The sequence below is a fragment of the Seriola dumerili genome, unplaced genomic scaffold (assembly GCF_002260705.1).
Source record: "Seriola dumerili isolate Sdu_G_001 unplaced genomic scaffold, Sdu_1.0 BDQW01000105.1, whole genome shotgun sequence".
Lineage (NCBI taxonomy): Eukaryota > Metazoa > Chordata > Actinopteri > Carangiformes > Carangidae > Seriola > Seriola dumerili.
In genome coordinates this window covers 1462407-1482648 of record NW_019174360.1, presented here as the reverse complement: position 1 = coordinate 1482648, position 20242 = coordinate 1462407, and the positions used below count along the sequence as shown (strand labels likewise).

Below are 20242 nucleotides of genomic sequence, written 5' to 3'. Positions count from 1 at the left end.
AAGCATCTCTAGTATGACAATATGACAACTTTATCATAATTTTTTCTCTATATTTGAACCCATTTCTCAATTCAAGCTTCATTTTTTTGTATATTTTTCTTTAGACCTCTTTATCTCATCTTTTTAACATCCAACTTAGTCCTACTCATCAACTCACACCACTGCTTTAGACAACAGAAAAATGCGGCAAAAATCTCAAAAAACAGACAAAAACCAAGGAGGCGAACAGAAAACACTGAGATTCCAACAGAGGGGGGAGGTAGGGGAGGTCGGGGAAGGGGAGGTGGCCATTTTGGGGATCCCACATCCTCAGGACATATTTACAACAGAAAGGACAAGGAGTTTGTGGTGGTGGTGGCGGTGGTGAAGGTGGTGGTGGTGGTTGTGGTGGTGGCGGTGGTGGTGGTGGTTAGAGGGAAAGTGAGTGGGGCAGTTTGGGGTGGGGTTCTTCTGCATAGATCCACAGGACTCAGATCGTGAACAGCTAGAGATCGAAGGGGACGGAGCACAAAGTGTGGGCCTGTTACATCCGCTGCTGTCTTCAAGGGGGAAAGTAGTTCTCGTCAACACAGTTCGTCAAGGAAAAACAAACAAACGAAACAACACATCACACCAGAAAATCAAGCAAAAAGAAAGGGGGTCGGAAAGTAAACTGGGGGGGGGGTTAAAGTATAAGAACTGCATCTTGAAAATCCAGAGGCGAGCGTAGACTTGACTTCCATGTGACATCCCACTCTATATGAGAGTGTGTGTGTGTTTGTGTGTGTGTGTGTGTGTGAAATCAATGGTCATTACGTGATGTGAGGCGAGGTAAGGTCAAGCTGTTAATGGGGAAGGGAGGAGGCACTGATACCACGTTTTTCACAGCCGAGAACAATTTGGAGGTGAAGTCAAAACTCCAATCTGTCTGTAACTGATCATTAGAGGCAACCAGGATGGAGGACAAAAAAGAAGAGAAAGATTTGGCGTCCTTAGCTTTAGTTTTTGGTGCATCTCTAGTTGCTCATGGTATCAGATTTAAGTATTGGATAGATCTATTTTTCTGTCCAATCTCTAGCTAAAGATGGGAGTTTAATCCCTTCTTAATCCCTGCGTGACCTGTCCTCATGTCAATGTGCACTTTATTAGCAGCAGCCATGCAAAAAAAGGAAACAAAAAAAACAAAACAAAAACAAAATCAGATGGATCAGCCCTTTAAAACTCCTCACACTCCTCGCACGCTGACACTAACACAGCCCTTTGCTAGTCTGTGAAAGATAGCGGTTGATCAGCTTGTCTAAGGGTGATTTAAGAGTCGACACATTGATTGATTGGGTGGTTCTTGGTCACTTGCTCAACTACGATACTGAGAAGTCAAGCCGACAGTAGTGAAGAGGCCACAAAGTAGGACACTAACACCGGCTGTTTGTTTGTTTTTTTTTTGTTGTTGTTGTTGTTGTTGTTGGTTTTTTTTTCTCCATATTGCTCCATTGCCAGTATCTGCCTCGCTGGGCTTCTACAGCAGAGAGGCACTCAAAGATCCGGGGCCTCATTTATCAAACCAAAGCACAGGACGAGCGCTACACGTCGAATACGAAAGAGGAAAACTGGTATTTACGAAACGTTGTTTGATAACACCTTCATGCAGTGATCAGTGACCAATCTGTCGGTGGATGGAAACGCCCCCAGAATGCAGAAAAATGGTCAACCACATCCCGATGAAAGTTGTTGTTGTGGATTAAAGTAAAGAAAGATAAAAAAGATATTTAGGTTCTGGTGCATCATGGGAGGGAAAGCTCGTGTTACACGTGTTCCTGCAGGGTCACTATCTCCCTACGGTCTGAACAAGTTCGAACAATATTGTGCCAAAGATCATGATGCAGCATTTTCTAAATTAAAATTATAAAATTAAAATTATTTCTAAATTGCTAAACTACAATACTTAAAATTGACATTGGAAACTGGCTGCAGCATTTTCAATGTAATTCAAAGTTTAGAAACGTACTTTTAGAAAAAAGTTTCAGCTCAACAGAAAATAAACCCGTCTCAGTTCATCTAATTAAAATAAATGATGCTGAAACCTCACGGGTAATAACTTAATTCCTCTGGCTCTCTTATATGGAGCTACAGGTGCTCAGTAATACAGACAAAATAGAGACATTAAAGACACTGTGAAATGAAAAATAGTTTTTCATATCAAAATCCATCTCTTTTCTTTACTGTAAAATGTAAAACCCACCCATCATATAAAACTGCACTTAGTAGTAGGAAGATCTTAGTGAGAGTGTGTGTGTTGGCAAAAAACTTTTATATTTCCAAAGAATGCTGTTTAGGTCTAATTTATTAATTTAACCTTTATTACCTGCTTCTGATCTGACAGCGTGGGGGAGGCAGGTGGAGGTGTAGGGGACTGCATCGCACTGTATTCAAGGGTGGAAGGATAGAGAAGCCACACCCCCCCTTTGTGTGATCCAATCATATCTGTGAAATTTGATTTAAAATGTTCTCGTTATCAAGCTAAAACTGAAGCTACAGACTCTCTACGATTAAAAGCTGAGTTGCGGTTTGTGTGCGCTGGAGATTCGGTGATACCTGAAGAAGAAACCGATGAGTCAGATTGTGTGTGTGCAGAAAGCGGTTTACACGTGGTCGATAAATGAGGCCCCTGGTGTTTTGACTTCATGCAGCTGTCCTCTGGTGTCCCTGGGTTGTCCCTGCAGTCAAACACTACCTGCAGACGAGCCACCCGGCTGCCTGTCTGCAACGACGACGCTACCGTCTGAGGTAAACTGATGGCAACGAAGCTCGGCATCAACTCCCGCAACACCCTGTAATCATGAGCTGAACCGTCGCTACCTTCATCCCTCCTAACTTGCTCAATGGCCCAACAAGTTAGAAGAGAGAGCGCGCCAGTCTCAGAGCACTTAAGGTCCAAAAACGTGTAGGCATGTACCGTCGTTTAAGAGGTCGAGAAAAAAGATCTAGTGGGACGAAATACAAGCTGAACATCAGAATATAGAAGAATCACAAACATTTTTTTGTTTTTCAGAGACCCACATGGAGGATGGATGAGCTGGTCCTCGAGCAGCATCACACACACGGCGGCTGAGGAGACGCCTCGGAGGTGATGGAGAGGAGGAAGTGGAACACAGTTGATATGTCAAAACATTCTGGCACCTGAAAATAATGCAGCAAGAATCTGAGGGTGATGATGAGCGAGGGCACACACTTCACCGATGTCCATTTTTTCCTCTGACATGCCATCCACACACACACACTGAAAACGGACGGAGGGAGGGAGGGAGGGAGGGAAGGAAGGGAAGGAAGGAAGGGAAGGAAGGAAGGAAGGAAGGAGAGGAGGGACAATATGCTAGAAAACATTTGGATGGAATAGAAACAATGAGCAGGTTTCAAGTGGCAAGAGGTCAGTTCTTTAGGGGGGCGGTTCTCAAACATCTCGGTTCGTCGATGTCCAATCCCAGCACCCTTAGCTCCAGTTAAAACCCTCCCACTTCCTGTGGTTGATGGTTCATCTGCGGCAGATTGTAGAGGCATTTCCCAGCATGTCTCGCCAGACGTGTCCCTGGCAGCCATGACATTGTAAAAGCCATAATGCTCTCGAGCGACATCACTCTTTACAAGCTCCAGCCTTGATTCAACCCCAAGGTTCACTCCTCATTAGAAGCACTCTCCTCTGGTGAGAAAATGGCAGCCATGCCCACCAACGTAGAATTATGGGAGGCTGAAATGATGATGACAGTGTGTAGGAGGACGAGGGCCAGCAGGCAGATCTTCAGTCGCCCGCTGCACAGTCTCGGGGTAGCGGCGGAGGTGACCGAGGCCCCCTCGGGCTGGCAGGAAGAAGCAGTCCTTTTTATTGTCCCGCCTGAAGGGTTGTCCATTTTGGAGTCCCATCGGACGTCGCAGCACTCCGCCTCACTGTCTGATGGATGATCCCCCAAGAGCCCTGAGAAACAGAAACAGATGACAGCGGTTGACCATGCTGACTTTTACAGTACAAATATTCATATGAAGAGTCTCGGTGATGTGGTTTCCTGATGGTTGTCAGCCTTCAGGTCACGAGACATTAAGGTTCTCCAGGGACAGAATTAAAGATTCAGCCTCTATGGCACTATATTTAATTGTAGACTGATGTTTGTATTGTTAATTATCTGGGGGATGAATTGAGAAATTGTTTATTGATTTTGACTAATGCAGCAAATTAAATACATGACAAAAGAAGTTACTTCGTTACAGCGACACAAAAGTGACATAAAGGTTAAATAACGGCATTAAAGCTGCTTCTTTAGTTCAGCCTGATAAATAAACCAATCTGCTACAGTGCAGGTGTAATCTGATGCCGCCACTCTACAGGAGAAACCTCAGGATTAGATGGAAGCAAAGCGTCTGAATGAAGCCTGAAAAACCAGTTCAAGTTCAGTTAAAAAACATCAGTTTAATCGCAGCACAGTGAGACCGTCAGCGTGCTCGGCTCTAGTCGTGACGCGGAGGACCAGACACGGTGACCCTCCGCTGAACTCAGATTTAAGACCACAACCACGCAGGGGGGGTGACGCATCGCTGCATCAGTCGATGACTCTGGAAGTCTCAAGTTGGCGGCATGAAAAAGGGAGCTGTCACCGCACTTATCTGCACAGGGAAAACTACACGGAGCTCACACAGCTCTCACTGAACGGAGGCGCAAGGAGTCGGATGACAGGCTGCTGGGTAAAAACTGAGATCTGGAACAAAAACTTAAAAGAAATAACAACCACAACTCTTTATTTTAAGGCCGTTAACCGTCTCCACCGCAACCACAGTTCACCAGGTGTTTTACCTGATACCTCCTCTCAGCACAGACTCCGCTGGACTCACATCTCCCCGACCCTACTTGTTGGTTCTGATGCACTTTTAAGGGTGAGATAAAAACTGTAAAAAAAAAAATTAATTAAAAAGAAAAATTGCCCAATGTTTTTCTTTGTTCCTATCAGCAAGTTGACTGTGATGTGAATAATGAATCCCCATAAGAGTGACAGAATTGCCGTCCTCTGCGTATAATAAATTAAACTTTTATGACCCACTGTGCACATTAACCCCTCATCTGTAATTATTTCATTTTTCTTTTGTGATTCATTTTACGAGGGGAGGCTGAAATACGGCGGCAAGAAAAAGAAGGCGAACCGTTTATGTGTAAATTAGTCTCCAAATATGATCAGAGCTTCATCTAAATTACAATTCTTAACAAAAACAATCAGTTTTAACTAATAACACAGGCTGATGGTTTTAGCAAAAAGTGAAGTGGACGCCTGAAGTTCGTCAAAGAGCCGCTTGTCTCTCCACAACACGACTGAGGAAATGTTTCATGGACTGATGAAACTGAGGTTGAACAGTTTGGAAGAACACGCCGCTCTACGTGTGGCGTAGAAAAGGGAACAACATGAAAAGGTGAAGGCAGGGTGGAGGCGCCTGGACAGCTCCACATCACCGAAGAGGAAAATGTTTATCCGGGTCTCTTCCAGGATAACGTCAGGGTGTCTGTCCGGCTGCTGACGCTCAGGAGAAGCTGAGCGATGCAGCAGGACAATGACCCCAAACATCAAAGTAAACTGACTTCAAACTGAGAAAATTCACCTTCTGGAGCGACCCCAGTCAGAGCCCAGGTCTTAATCCATTAGAGCTGAAACAGTTCAGTCCAAAACTCGCCCTGAACATCGAGCAGCTGCTGGAGGAGCTGGTTTGAGGTTATTGGCGCCGACGGAGATTCAATCGGTTATTAAGAGTTCCATCAGCACCGTGACTGTTTAAAGGCTGCGTTCAATAAAGACACAAAATATTATAATTGTTTGTATGATATTAGCTTAGGGACACTGTGTCTGTCTACGTTTATGACTTCGATAAAAAATCAATGTCGAAAAACAAGGTCCTTCCAAAGGAGGGTTCACACACTTTTTCTCGCACCTGTATAAATTGTAAAAAAATAAAAAAGTCCCTGAACATTGTTGACATTACCGTTCTCTGACAACCACTCATTTTCCTCCAGTCCCTAAGCTCATTAAGTCCAGATGTAATTCCCAGCACAGGTCCACTCAGCTTCAACCGGAGCTGAAAACACCTGTGTGGGCCTTTTCAGCTGATGTTGTTATGTTGCTCATCTCCTCCAGATAACTTGTGTGTTGGCATCCAGCCAGCGTCTGGTCCTCTGAGGCAGAGTCCTTGGTGATTACTACAATATAAACTGCAGTAAATATTGAGGGACAGGCCAAATTCAATTCATCAATGCACTGTTAAAATGTCCTTGTGTGAGCGCGGCTGTGCTCAGACTCGCCACTAGATGTCATCAGAAAGCCTTTGGAAAGGCCTCTGTTGTTTTCCTGGAGGAATACCATCCAGGCAATATGGAGACACACATTCTGGATGAATTAATACTGTGCACCCTTTTATAAAAATGCTGTTCATTAACATTAATTAAATTAGAGGGTTTTCTCTGAAGAGAATGAAAAGGCCACACAAACACCCACACATGCAAACACACTGCTGCTGTAAACAGGAAGTAAACACTGGCCAGCGAGGCGGTATTAACCTGTGCAGATGAAGCTGGGGCTGCCGCCGTGGATCAGGTCGTCGTTATCGGGCAGGATGAACGGACAGCTCTGCTGGACCTCCAGGCAGTACTGGTGGCACGGTACCTTCCTCTGACAGGACTGCTGGAACGTGGGGAAATACTGCGCACACAGCCAGGGCTTATAGGCCGTCTGAGGGGGAGGAAGAGAAGAGAAGACGACATAAATATATTCTGCTCCGTGATGAGTTGAGGTTTGAAAGTTATTTGGCTCTCCCTCTGTTAATAGCGCGGCACATTTGCTCTCTGTACAAGAAACAAAACATCTGCTTGGTAGTTATTTATCACCCCAACTCCGTCTCCTGGAAAGTAATTACTTGTATATTTAAACCGCTGAGCATCAGATACAAACTCTTTTCTCACACAGATACCCAGCACTTGATGCATTAATGAAAGCTCAGGAGATATTAGCCAAGGCTAGGCTGCTAGCAGGGCCACTGGTCTGTTGGATCAATCTCACTGCAGAGGGTTAGCTCACACAGAGGAAGGCATCCCAAATACAGTGTGAGGATTTGCTTATTTATGGGACATGAATAATGAGAGGCTGCCGCAGCAGGTAGAGGACACTGAATTTTTTACAATAACTTTGACAATAATAAATAATTACAGAGTTACCGCCCAACATTTCCTCGATCAATTGGCTTATGAGATGTCAGACATTGTGAAAAATGTCCATCACCATTCACTGCAGGCCAAAGCGATGTCTTCAAACTGTGTGTTTTGTCTGACTAACAGCCCAAAGGCAAAATATATTTCATTTACCATCATATAAGACAAAGAAAAGCACCAAATATTCACATTTAACAAGCTTTTAAGGAAGTTTTTGCTTAACAGGGGATTTAAATGGTTCATTAATATTCTGTCAATCAGTGACTCTTTTCATTTACTAATTGTTTCAGCTCTACACGATTCAACTGTGGAGAGGTTTGTCAAAACTACTAAAGGCATTTTCTCATTTAGTTTGGTTTGTTTGACAACGGTGTCAATCAAAACGGAATAACCTCACCAAATTCAAGTCTCTGTCCTCCTCCGAGTTAGATTTGCTGCATTTCACTGAGAGGCAGGGTGTAACACAAAATGCACAGACTCATGTGCATAAGGAGACAGATGGTGACATGTAATAGCCAAAGCCTGAGGCTTGGAAAGCTTAGCAAAACAAAATGAACCAAGGGCAAACCACAGTCTGGATTTATTCTCATTTTTAGCTATTTCTTCATGTGCTTTTTACTGGGATTAGCACCAGAGAAGGGAAATTACAGCAAAGAGCACAGACAATCCATCATATAGAGAGAGTGTAATAGGATTTGTTTAGAACCCTCTCCTGCTGCCAAAATCTCCGACCCGGTGAGAGGAGAGGTCGACACAACTTCTGCTGAGTTCATGTGACTTCTGCTACACGGGCTGGCCGGCGTGTAATTGGTTCAGTGTGAGTTTAGAAGCAGTTTTAAGGCATAAAAAGAACCACGAGGGAATGAAAACATCAACAACTTTAGATCAGAAAAGTGAAAACAAACGCTTCATGTGCAGCAGGACACATGAGTATTTAGTTCACTGTGTTGCCTAAAAACAACTAACGATTGATTATTTGAACCAATACCAATATCAATATTTGCAACCTCCTAGTCAATATTATAACATATTTTGACATAAACACACAACATGTGTGATAAGAATCCCCTCAGTTTGGTTCAGCATGGCTAAAAAAAATGACTCAACTATATAGCAAGCAGCGCTATGAGCTAAATGCTAACATAAGCGTGCTAACATGCTCACGTTGATGATGCTAACATGGTGATGTTTAGAGGATATAATGCTGAGGATTATGGGAATTATATCAATTGTTTTAAAGGTTTTTTTTTTGCCACAAACCAAAATATTGATTAAATGTCTGTCAACAGCTTTATGGATTAATTAATCCTTCATTTACAGCTGCTCTTGTTTCTTGCTATGCTAACAAGAGAATCACCATTTCCAACCATTAATTACACCAAGATAACAGCTGCTCCATGTCCCAGTCACATCATGTCCTACATGTCACATGTTCTGTTTCAGGTTAGCAAGGTTATCTTGAGGAGTTTTCAGGGTTTTCACCCACGGAGGGAAGTGAACACGTCGACCTGTGTCTCCAACCAGAGGCAAGTCATGTGCACGCTGCCTCATCATGTACAACCCACACAAGGTTACTCTATTGTCACCATCAGCAACTTGCGCCGCTTTCGTCACTGTGGCTCCATCAGAGGCCGTTGTCTCCTGTAACGTGATGGCAGCGCGGCGTGTCGCCTACTGTCAGTCACAGGTGCAAGGAAAAGATCTGCCCATGAAATCAAAGAAGAAATGTGCCACTGCTTAAGTGATGAAAGGTTGTTGAGAGAGTCGTTTGACTATGTGATGCACTCAGGCAAAAGAGGCACAACAGCCATTTCCAAGTCATGAATCACAGACTAAAACAAACCATTAGCAGCAATCAGGTAATTACCATGTAGGAGAATAATAAAATGTTCAGCATTAACAGTTTTACACTTACAGAAGCAACAGGATCAGATTTAAAGGGGAACTCCGCCACTTTAACACATCACAGGTGTCGGGGAGTACGACAACACACTCTTCAACCAAACTGGTGGCTGTTGTTGTTGTGTTGCATTGTGGGTAACATTAAGACACATAAGCCTGATTGGTGCAGTGAAATATGTGACATCATATTTTTTCCCAACTGAGACCCGCCCACTTCAGAGTGAGCAAAGTATGGACAAAAAACACAAAGTGCACGTGTAGGACGCCACTGCTCATCATTAGAAGATAATTTGGCCTTTAAACTAATAATATGAGAGATTTAATTTTGCAGTTTGCAACAGAATCGAGTTAAACTTTCCCTCGGAAGTTTTGTTTCCTGTTTGTCCTGTTAGCATTTAGCAAGTGCAATCACAGCCGCCCACAGAAACATCACCGCAATAGAGAACACACACTGCACCCGCAGTTAATTATCCCCTGTGTTTTTTAACCACAGGGGAACGTCCATAGCTCAAAGATGGGGTCGTTAACTGTCCCCTGTGTCATGGATGTTTGGTTAAATTACACCCAGCACCTCCACCCGGCTGAAGAAGGTAAATCTTCTGCCCCCTCCTCCACCCTCCCTCGTACATCTAAACGCTGAGAAATCGAACAGGGCTCTGGTTTATTTCCTGTTTAGACCAGCATACAAAGATAACACTGCACCGGCAATTATAATAATTAGAATAATCTGATTATGATGGTGATGAGAATGATTATGACGAGAACAACATGGACCCGAACCCTTTGTGAAATCAAATATATTCCAGACACCTATGACTTCATGTGTGTGTTATACTGCACTGCACAGGTTCAATCCTCCAGTATTTGTTTTTGTAGTAAATGATGTCATCCTTCAAAAACAAAAAAAAAAAAAAAGTGGTTTTGTTGTTTTGAAGGCAGATCTGTCTCCATTTTATTTCAGGTTGAACTGGTAAAAGAAAAAAAAAGCTTTTTCTGTGGATGTTCTGTCATAATAAACATGTTCATTCAAACCGCAGCGACTACACCTCTTTGTATGTTGGAGGGTAATTTGGATAAATCACACTGACAGTTTAATTCCCATCATCCTCTGCTTTTAGCGGCAGTGTTCTCCCCACGGAGAGGCTCCACAGCTCAAATGCGTAGAGGAGGAACTGGCTCAAGGCCAAGATAAAATCACTCAGATCACTGATTACATGTGAGTTTGGGTGGAGGTGGAGGTGGAGGTGTTAAATCCACGCCTGGAGATTTTCAGCGTGGCGGCTTCCTGTCTCACAAATGGCTGCTGTTTAAAATCGCGATGATTTAGCATAAATTCTTGCCAGCGGTGAGATAATCCGTCTAGGGATGCCGCGGTTATCAAAAGACAACCAAAACAATACGACCGCAGTCAGACAGGAAATCTGGGTCCTCCTGAAGATGTATGCTGGCAGTTGCCAAGGTAACGGCTTTTTCTGCTTTTCATTAGAGCTCAATGGGTACTGCCCCGCACTCTCTGCTGGTTTTCTGTTAGTGTGCACACGTTTTACGCGTGCATCCCGGCCCGTGTGTGTGTGTGTGTGTGTGTGTGTGCGTGCGTGTGCTCAGCGTGAAAAGGGAAGCGTATGAGAGCAAATTGAGTTAGTCAGGAAGCAGGCCAGGAGTCTGATTTGATCAGTCTAATGTGTGATCAGTGTGAATGGGAACCTGGCACTCAAAAAGCCTCTGTCGCCATGCAGCTTAGTCTGCTTCAAACAATCTACTGAAGCCCAGAGACACAGACAGGACAGACAGCAAGCCGGCAACGTGGGCTTCACGCCTGCAGCTGATTTCAGCCCCAGCCCGGCCTTTTGTGTTTTCACCCCCCTTTAGGTGTTACATCTGTCCACAACTTGAAATCTTCACTTCCAACGATGAGATCAAGGAGAAAGTGGTCCTGACGTCGTGGACACTTACACTGACGCAGAGATGTAAAATATGCCAGGAAGACGTTTTTTTTTTTTTTTTTCCCCCTCCCAGTGCTTACGTGCAAATCTTTTGAAGCCTAAAAATAACATTTAAAAATTAAGATTCAAACGCTGACGCTCTGGCAGATAAGTGTCAGCAGCACTGGCATCTGAATTTCGCCACAGTGATTACAATTATATAAGAAGCAGGCTGGAGAACAAGTCATGGACTGCGCATTATTTTCTGTAGCATGCAGTAAAGTCATACTCTGGGCCCAGCTTCTGCTTCTGCACAGGCCAGGAAACACTCTTCATAACTTTATTCAAACAGCTGAATTAGTCTGAGTGTTTATTGCTTTCTCTCTTTCCTCTTCATCTCTTTGTGCAGAGGCAGATTCAGAAACCTTCATCCTGTGCAGATGCATATAAATATAAACTATAATGGAATAAAATGATTTTTGCACATATTAGTGGAAGCAGCAGCTCAGCTTCAAGCATCTGGGGTGGGCGTTTCCCATGGCAGCGACTGACTGACATCTGAGGAGTCAGAGTCACCAGGTAACAAACACAGGGAGGTGTTTGAATCATAGATGGGATCTGACACTGACATCTGAATCACAGGGACAAATACAAAAATAACTAAAACTTCTAACATCGACACAGGTCCAAACAAACGCCACAGGTATTCTGTGTGTGCTACAACGTCAGTTCAACTTAAATACTTCCAGGTATCAGTTGAGGAGCCTCTTCTCTCTCACGGCCTGATCTCCAGGTCATCCACGATTTTATTTCATCTCGGTCACATTATTATAATTCGTTGTATTCAGGGTTGAGCCAACAAAAATGTCACGCTTTCAGTAAAGCGCGAGCGAGCTGCTCGGCTTTTAACTAATACTAGAAGACAAGACCATATCGCCCTTGTTTTAGCCTCTCTTCACAGTTTTAGAATTGATTTGAAGATTTCACTGATCGCCTTTAAGAGATTTCATTTGAAGTGCTTTAGTCCTGAAATGTTTTAACCCATGTAAATCACTCTGTAGCTTTGTAACGAAAAGTGTTATATAAATAAAGTTTTTTATTATTATTATTAATATTAGTTTGTGTTTCTGCTCAGCACATAAAATAAGTGGCAGCTTGGAAAAATGTGCATCTGCCGCCTTCAGGGAGGTGTGTTGTCATGTAGCATCAATCAATCTGATAGAGCAAAAACATTCTCTAATCAAATGCTGGAGCAACCCTGTCTCAATGGGGAGTGTGTGTGTGTGAGTGTGTGTGCGTGTGTGGTAGTCACACTATTTCATAATGTAATGATGCTGCAACCAGCAGGTAGCAAACTGTACTACGTGTGAAAGGATGAGGGGAACTACTGAACTATTTTGGTGCAATATAAATCAGCAACTGCAGAAAAAGAAAAGGACATAATGAAATGGTTCTTGGTTACTTTAAGGTTTTCTCTCTGCTCAGCTGCAAGGGGGTGGGGGGGGTCCCCAGCTCAGCTCAGATGGACATATACACCCCCCCCTTTGTTGTAAACCTGGTTCAGTGTTGGTCACTCCACCAGCCGTCTCAGGCTGACAGCCGCTGCTTCTCCTGGGCGCAGGGGCTTCCCCTCGCCATTCCCATGATCCACAAACCAGCTGACACAGAGGCGACTGTGGGAGAGCAACCGCTGAGCTGCAGAGACATTTCAGTGTTTGCTGAATATTCCTTCAGCTGCAGAATTACCACCAGCGCCACGAGGAAATGTCAAACATCAAATAACCGTAATAGTCTCGCCAAATTTTCCCTTCAACACGAGTAAGTGGAACTGGACGAGGGACAGAAGAAGAACCGAAACAAGAATAATTCCTACTACAACTTCAAATCGTAGAGCGGAAAAAATAACAACTAGAACTTTTGTTTGGTGGTTTTCATTTGTTCCAAAATCTCAGAGCAGGATTTATTTATTTTATTAGGTGTGAAATAATGGACAAAAATGGATGAATATTTCCTTGGAATATGGAGAATAAGTGCGTTAAAATAGGAATTACAAGAGAAGAGAGGAGGCAGAGGGGAAGCCCAGTGTAGGTGCATGTGAAGAACTAGTGGAGTGAATGAATGAAACAAGGACTAAATGGATGTGCTACACAAAGTGAAATCATGCAGGTAAAAGGATTAAAGTAATATACTCTGTGTCATACAGATTTGTATGTATAAATCATAGTAGCACTTGTAGTACTTACGCATAAGTAAGTACACATACACGCATATTCCTTCTGTGTTATGTAAATGTGTACTGGATTTCTCCACGTTAAAGACACACTTTCACTTTCTTTCACTGTTTTTTATTATAATATTCTTATGATTCTTATTGTTTCTGTCTAATGACAATAAAATATTATGAAACATGATTAACTGGGGGTTACAAAATGTTATGTATTTTCTTCCCATATAGATGCTGATGATGACTTTTAAATTCCTTCATGATCTTTATGCTTCTTCAGTGAAGTTTTCCGTCCTGATGTGAATAAAATGCAGCGAACAACAATGTACATTTGCATTGTTTGTCATGAATATAAATGCTGCTGATGCTACACAATTACACTGAATCTGGTGGTGGCCTTAAATGTGCATTAATGGATATTCTGGCCACTTGCCTGCGGTACAACAAGCACAATACTGACACACTATCACAAGTTTTCATTGGCCTGTAGCCACAGAGCAACATTAGCATTCATTTGGAGTCGCCACTCCAGCCAACATTCACTCTTCTCTTCACTGTAGCTCCAAAGCTTTTCCCCAATCTCCACTTTTTACAAGGGGTAGGTGGATTTTATTGCCTCTGGACTGAAGCTAGCTGTTTCCCCCTGTTTCCAGTCTCTATGCTAAGCTAACGGACTGCCAGCTCTAGCTTCATATTTAGCATACATATATATATATATATATAAATAAAATAAAATATATACATCTAAAATAAAAACATATGTAAAAATTATATATAAAACCTATTGGAAATTGGAAAAAATTATATTGACATATATGTCCAGCTCAAACACATATGTATGTTTATGTATGTATGCTTATATTGTTATGTACATGTATATCCATCCTCAAGTTTAACCAGTTTAACAGAATGTGAGGATAGACATGTTTAAAATTAATAATAAATTAATAAAAAAATAACATATATAAGCATATAGATATTTATATGCATGTTGTTTTAATAAACGTACATATTTATTTTGAACATATATGCTCGCAACATGTTATCCATAATATAAAAAATAATTATATATTTTCAAACATACTGTATGTACATGTATATATACATTTTAAAAACATTTCTGTATATTTCAGTTTGTGCTCCACACGTCTTTAACTGACTGTGTGTGTTTATTATTAGCCGCTGTGATGTGTAGTCAGGTGTACGAACAGTGATGTGCAGCCTATTCCTGAACTGTACTTCACTAATCAAACACCGGGTTGACTGCACTCATGTGGCTTTAGGTAAAAACTTCAATTCTTCTTCTTCTTATTATTATTATCATTATTATTATTGACGCTCTTCCCTCCCAGCTGGGCGGTGTTGTCGCGCGCACGCACACGTGGCGGCGGTAAAGTGGAATGACAGCTATAAAAAGAATATGAGTCAGCGGCAGAGTGAGATCCCAGTTAGAAGCTGAATGACACAGATCATTACCACTCACACAAATCATGGTAAAACAGGAAGCGGCTCTCACACTACCCGGGCTATTTTCAGACGCCTTATCCTCGTTTGAGGTATTTTGTCGGCACTGTAATGTACCGACTGTGCGAAATATTACATCCAGATTCTTGATACTGAAAAAAACGTCAAATTAGGACGATTTATTTTATTTTATTTTATTTTTTTAAAGGTTAAATTTTATAAAGCACACACACACAACATCAACCCCTGACAAAATGTTTGGCAGGGCTTTGATGCGCTCACAACTCAAATCTCAGCAGCTGCCTCAGGTCACTGACGCAACCCTTGGATAATCAAGCAGGACAGGGATGTAAACATGTGTCTGTCTTCCTGCATTGATGTCCGCACTTATTACATCCCCGTCCCCCGGTGATGTAACGTATCCAGGCGCTGTATGTGTGCTTCTGGAAAATGGCACTCTGAGGCGGAGCGGCCTCATCAAATTAGATGGTTTGCAATTTCAGTGCAGCCCTTGTTTGTACGTTCACTGTGTCATCTTCTACCAACAAGTGCTCTCTGGATAAAACGGGGTCAAAGAGCAGCTGTTGTGGAGGACTGTGAATTTGACTGAGTTTAAAAATGGCTTCGTAAATAATCTGCCCAAGTCATCATTTAACCAAACCAAAAATAAGATGTGTTAAAAAAGAAGCAGGCAATTCATAAATCTATATAAAGGTCCAATGTGAGCACAGATTCTAAGCAAGTTGAATGATTTTAAGTTAAGTTTAACTTCAGTATCAGAAATGAAACAGTCCAAACAACAAGTTTAAAGTCGTTATTCTTTAGATTTTCACTATATAAAAAAACAATGTTTGATAATATTCTGGATTCAAATTCACTGGAAATGATGCAGCATGTAACCCAGATTGTAAGTCTGGGTTAAACTGGTGTAAAACATTTATAACTAGAGAGCTCATACCGCTGTCAAGGTTGCAAAAGCCTTTAAATTTTTATTTTAATAATACTGAATATTTAAATTAATGAGCCACAAAAATTTGCAGATGAAAAATGTGAATGATTAATGACAAACTGATGGTGTTCAAACATCATTATCCATAAACAAACACTGTACTACCTATCTTAAATACTAATACTAAAAAACCTAACTTAAAGCTCCCATATAGTCTAAAGGCAGATGTCGGTGTGTAGTTTGATTATAGATCAGGTCTAGGTTCTGTATTAATACTGAGAAAGTAGCAAAGCCTCAGTCCTCAGAGAAATGCACACAGCCTGCATTCAGACACTGAGCCTTAAAACCAGCCGTCAGGACTTCCTGAACTTTGTGATGTCACAACAAAGCAGTCACTGCTTTAGCCATGACCCAAGGACTTGGACTGAATGAATGAGCAGACTGAAACTCAAAACCATGACAACGTCTGCACGCAAAATATTAAGCTTGCAGCCAGCAGCTGGTTAGCTTAGCTTAGCACAAAGAGTGGAAACCGGGGGAAAGCTAGCTGTTTCAACCTGTTTGGAGTCTTTATGCTAAGCTATATGTGTGTGAAGCTTGATGCTGAACTCGTAACACTTCTTATAGACTGGTAAAATAAACAGCTGTTAATGCTAACGTTTGCTATGTAGCATTAGCAAAACTTACAAATAGCTCCTTTAAACGATTATAGGTATTTCCCAAAATGTTGAGCATATTCTTTTTAAACAACGGGGTTTATACACATTGTTCTGAGCTTATGTTCTCTTGTTGAGAAGAATATACCTGTGTATTATACAGATTACCAGCCATATAACCTCTTCAACAAGACACAAATCAAGCCTCATTTTTAACATATTCATATTTTAAATTTTCTGTGGTTCTCACCCTCCCATCACTGATATCTTTGTGTTGTAAATAAATATTCATAATGAAAACAAAAACACTGACAAAATGGTACGAGCCATGTCAGTTTCTCAGAAGCACACCCGTCTGAAAGAACAATGTGTAAAGGTTAAAACAGCAAACAGAGGCCTTGATTAGTGATCCATCAATCGTATTGACAGGCCTCCAGAAGCTTCCAGAAACCTCGCACCTTCTAACTGGAAATGCCCCACGGAGCACAGGGAATTATGGGACGTCGGAGCGTGTGGTCTGACTGACATGATCCAGGATATTTTTAAGATCTCTTTTGTCTTGTGCAGCAGCTCCTGATCCATGTGTGGACAAGGAGGATTGGATCCACCTATCAAGGCACGAGGACGTAAACTGCATCCAATTCCCTGAACTATGTTTTGTAGATTAGTTCTAAGAAAAACATGACCATGAATGTGTATGGCAGGATTTGTTTTCAGCCTGGTTTAGCACGCAGGCGCAGCGATGAATTGGATATATTCACAAAACAGGTAGATCTGAGAATTGGCTTGGAAATCCTCTCGGCTGTGGGAAACAAACCCAGTCTAAACTAAATACGAGGTTGTTTCCCAGGTTTGGTGTCGTGTTGAGTAGATTAAGCCGTGCTCTGGTCACAGGATCCCCGTTGGCTCGGCGCCAGCCCTGCAGCCCTCTTCTACAAAGGTTTAAAGAATTCATTTTCAGCTGGATCAGAGCTCGGGGAGGCTGCTGAATAGGTCAGCGTGGCTCTGCTTTCTCTATCGATGCAGAGCCCGCTGACTGCAGGAGGCTCGACCTAAGCCCAGGACATATTGACTGAAACCCTCCCTCCGAGACGTCGCTCCACGATAAACACAGCCGGATAAATGCTGAGCGGGGGCTTTGACGCTTTGACACACAAGAACCAAAACAAACTGGACGGAGCTCAGCTGCACTGCTCATGTTACACATGTTTCAAAGTGAGCAATACTATTATCATCTTCATCCAATACTACTTCCTAAAGTCTGCAGGCTCTGATTCAGGACTGGAAGTCTTGTGCCTGCCATTTTAAAAGGAACAGCTTGACATTTTGGAAAATTCTCTTATTTATTTTCTGCTGAGAGTTAAATGAAAATATCGATCCCACTTACATGTTTTTGGTGTAACTATGGAGCCTGAGCTGGGAGTTGATTAGCTTAGTGTAAATACGTGACGCAGGAAGAAACAGCTGAAGCTGGCTCCATCCAAAGTTAAAAAAATGTGCCCAGAGAGAAAAAGCTGCAGGACACGACGCCCCGTACAAACCACACGTTCTTATATGGATGAAATAAATGAGATAAACATGTAAAATAATGCTGAGAGGACAGAGTTCGGCAACCTCAGAAAACACATGCACATAGACAAAACACAAACAAATTCATAAAACAACTTCATCAATATGACGACACACGTGCTGCAAATACAGACGACGACAACCAAATACACAAACGCGCTGCGAGTAGCACAGATGACAACGGTAGTGTTTCCAGGGGACACAAAAAAAGTGACGCACCCGTCCCGGATGCACTTGTTGTTCACTGCTTTTAATCAGGTGCGTCCCAGCCGGGTTCATCACTCGTTAGTGTCCCCTGGAAACACTTCCGTTGTGTTGTGAGTCTCTGCAGCACGTGTTTTGTCTGTTTGCATGTGTTTTCTTCAGTCGCAGTGTGTTGAGCTCTCAGGGCCACCGTAGCAGAGGACTAGAAGCACTACATTATTATTTTACATTACTGCAGCGTATCATATGAAGCACTGGAAGTCCCGGTTGTTCTGACGCTTGCGCTGACCCTCTGCAACTTGGTGTCCACAGATTATTACGTATGAGATGAATGACGTCACTGATGATCACTTTCCAAGCTAAACATTATCAGCCAAGTGTTGGCAGTAATGACAGCGAGGGAATGAGGAGCAACGGCGTGCCTGAGGCGGAGCAATCAGCCTTTTCATTTATCAGAGTGAAAGGAGGTGAAAATGTGAAAGGTCAGTGTGTGAGTGATGGAGGGCAGATAAGTGTCATGAAGAGTGCAATCCTTACGTAACACTGTCAGTGTCAACACTCACCTCCGTCACCGCCTCAGAAAGGTCTACTCAAGAAACAGGAACGAGGTAAAATAAGAAAGTATTTCAGTCACAGTAACAGAATCATACAGTAAGTGTGTTTTTCCCCCATCTGAGCTGTAAATGCGTTCGCTAGAGGCGGAAAAAAAGAATAAATAATGCTAAATATACTACTGTGAGGCCAGTTCTTCACGTCGTCCTCCCATCCTCTGGTGGCAGAGGCCCATTTAACATGTGGCAGGTTGTGTTCCTACCTCATTTATTTCCCAAACAGCTGTAAGAGAAGGGAGGACACCTGTAGCGTACCGCTAACTCTCGCAGACACCGCCTCAGTGAAAGGAAGAAGAGGAAGTCGTGCTCTATAATTCACACGAGGTATTACGGAGATAAGAATAACAGAGGGTTTTCGACAAATTAATATTTTGGACTGCAGTTTGTGCTACGAGAAAAAAGTCAGGAGTCTGAAAGCATTAGAGCTCAGACATGAAGCCCAGTGGTGTGTTATACTTCAGAAATGTAAAGAGTTTAATGTACAAGGAGAAATAAGTTAAACAGTCATGAGGACTTCCTCTCCTGATTCCGCCCCCACAACAGGAAGCTGACATCAGTTCCTGCAGTCCTCACGCCACGTCTACAGTCAACATCACAGCCTTGAAAAACCAAACTCCTCGCGTCGCCGAGCCGTATCAAGGCAGATGCTGAGTGTGAAAGAGAATAGTTAAGAAATGATCTACTGCTGTAACAGAGCTGAACGCCGTTGAAGAGACGGGAGAGGGGCTCTTGGTTCAGCTACTCAGAGCTCAGCGGAGAAGCTCTCATCTCAGGTGCCCACTTGGCAGATCAGATGTGAGGATTTGGAGGGGAGGCCACGCAGGAACATCAGGACTGTGGGTGTACCAGGTGGCTCTGCTAATTGTTTGACATGCTCTATCTCTTCTCTGTTTATGCTAAACGAAGCAGCTCTCTTAGACAAATCACTGAGAGATATAGTTGAAGCTCCATATGGTCTAAAGGCAGATGTCGGTGTGTAGTTTGATTATAGATCAGCTCTAGCTTCTGTATTAATACTGTGAAAGTATCAAAGCCTCAGTCCACAGAGAAATGCACACAGCCTGTATTCAGAAACTGAGCCTTAAAACCAGCCGTCAGGACTTCCTGTAACTTTGTGATGTCACAACAAAGCAGTCACAAATCGTCTGACAGCTGAAAGATTTTTCTGTGTGTTTGCGCCAGAACTGGTCCAGATGTGGAAGTAGCATCTCACAATCATGCTGTATACGGGCCAGATTCGGGGCCGTGGAACCGGGCCTATACCGGGCCAGAGGAAAACAAGCATGTTGTCTTAAAAGTAGTTCCATTCAACAGATGTAAATAACCTTTGTGAGGCTATGCATACAGGCATTCAGATATATGCTGTGGTTCTTTCCGTGAGGTCGGCTGTCGATGACATCTAGGCCATGACCACGTGACCAGACGTCAATTAGCACCCGACGCCGTCGTTCCGCACGGTAAGCGACATGTGACGGCACTTACTCGTCTCACTGAACAGATAGGCTTCCTTTTTTTATCAGATGCATCAGTCCAC

At 42.8% G+C, this 20242-nt stretch overlaps 1 protein-coding gene across 1 annotated transcript in view; it reads right to left on the bottom strand.

The window, feature by feature from the left end:
- Positions 1 to 3462: 3462 nt before the first annotated feature.
- LOC111222765 (transmembrane protein FAM155A-like) overlaps positions 3463 to 20242 on the bottom strand; it is a 29759-nt gene continuing 12979 nt past the window's right edge. The window contains exons 2-3 of the mRNA XM_022746605.1: positions 6560 to 6731; positions 3463 to 3946 (exon numbers count right to left, since the gene is read on the bottom strand). Of these exons, the coding sequence (XP_022602326.1) occupies positions 3648 to 3946; positions 6560 to 6731 (471 nt within the window). The 3' untranslated portion in view covers positions 3463 to 3647. The remainder of the gene's footprint in view (positions 3947 to 6559; positions 6732 to 20242) is intronic.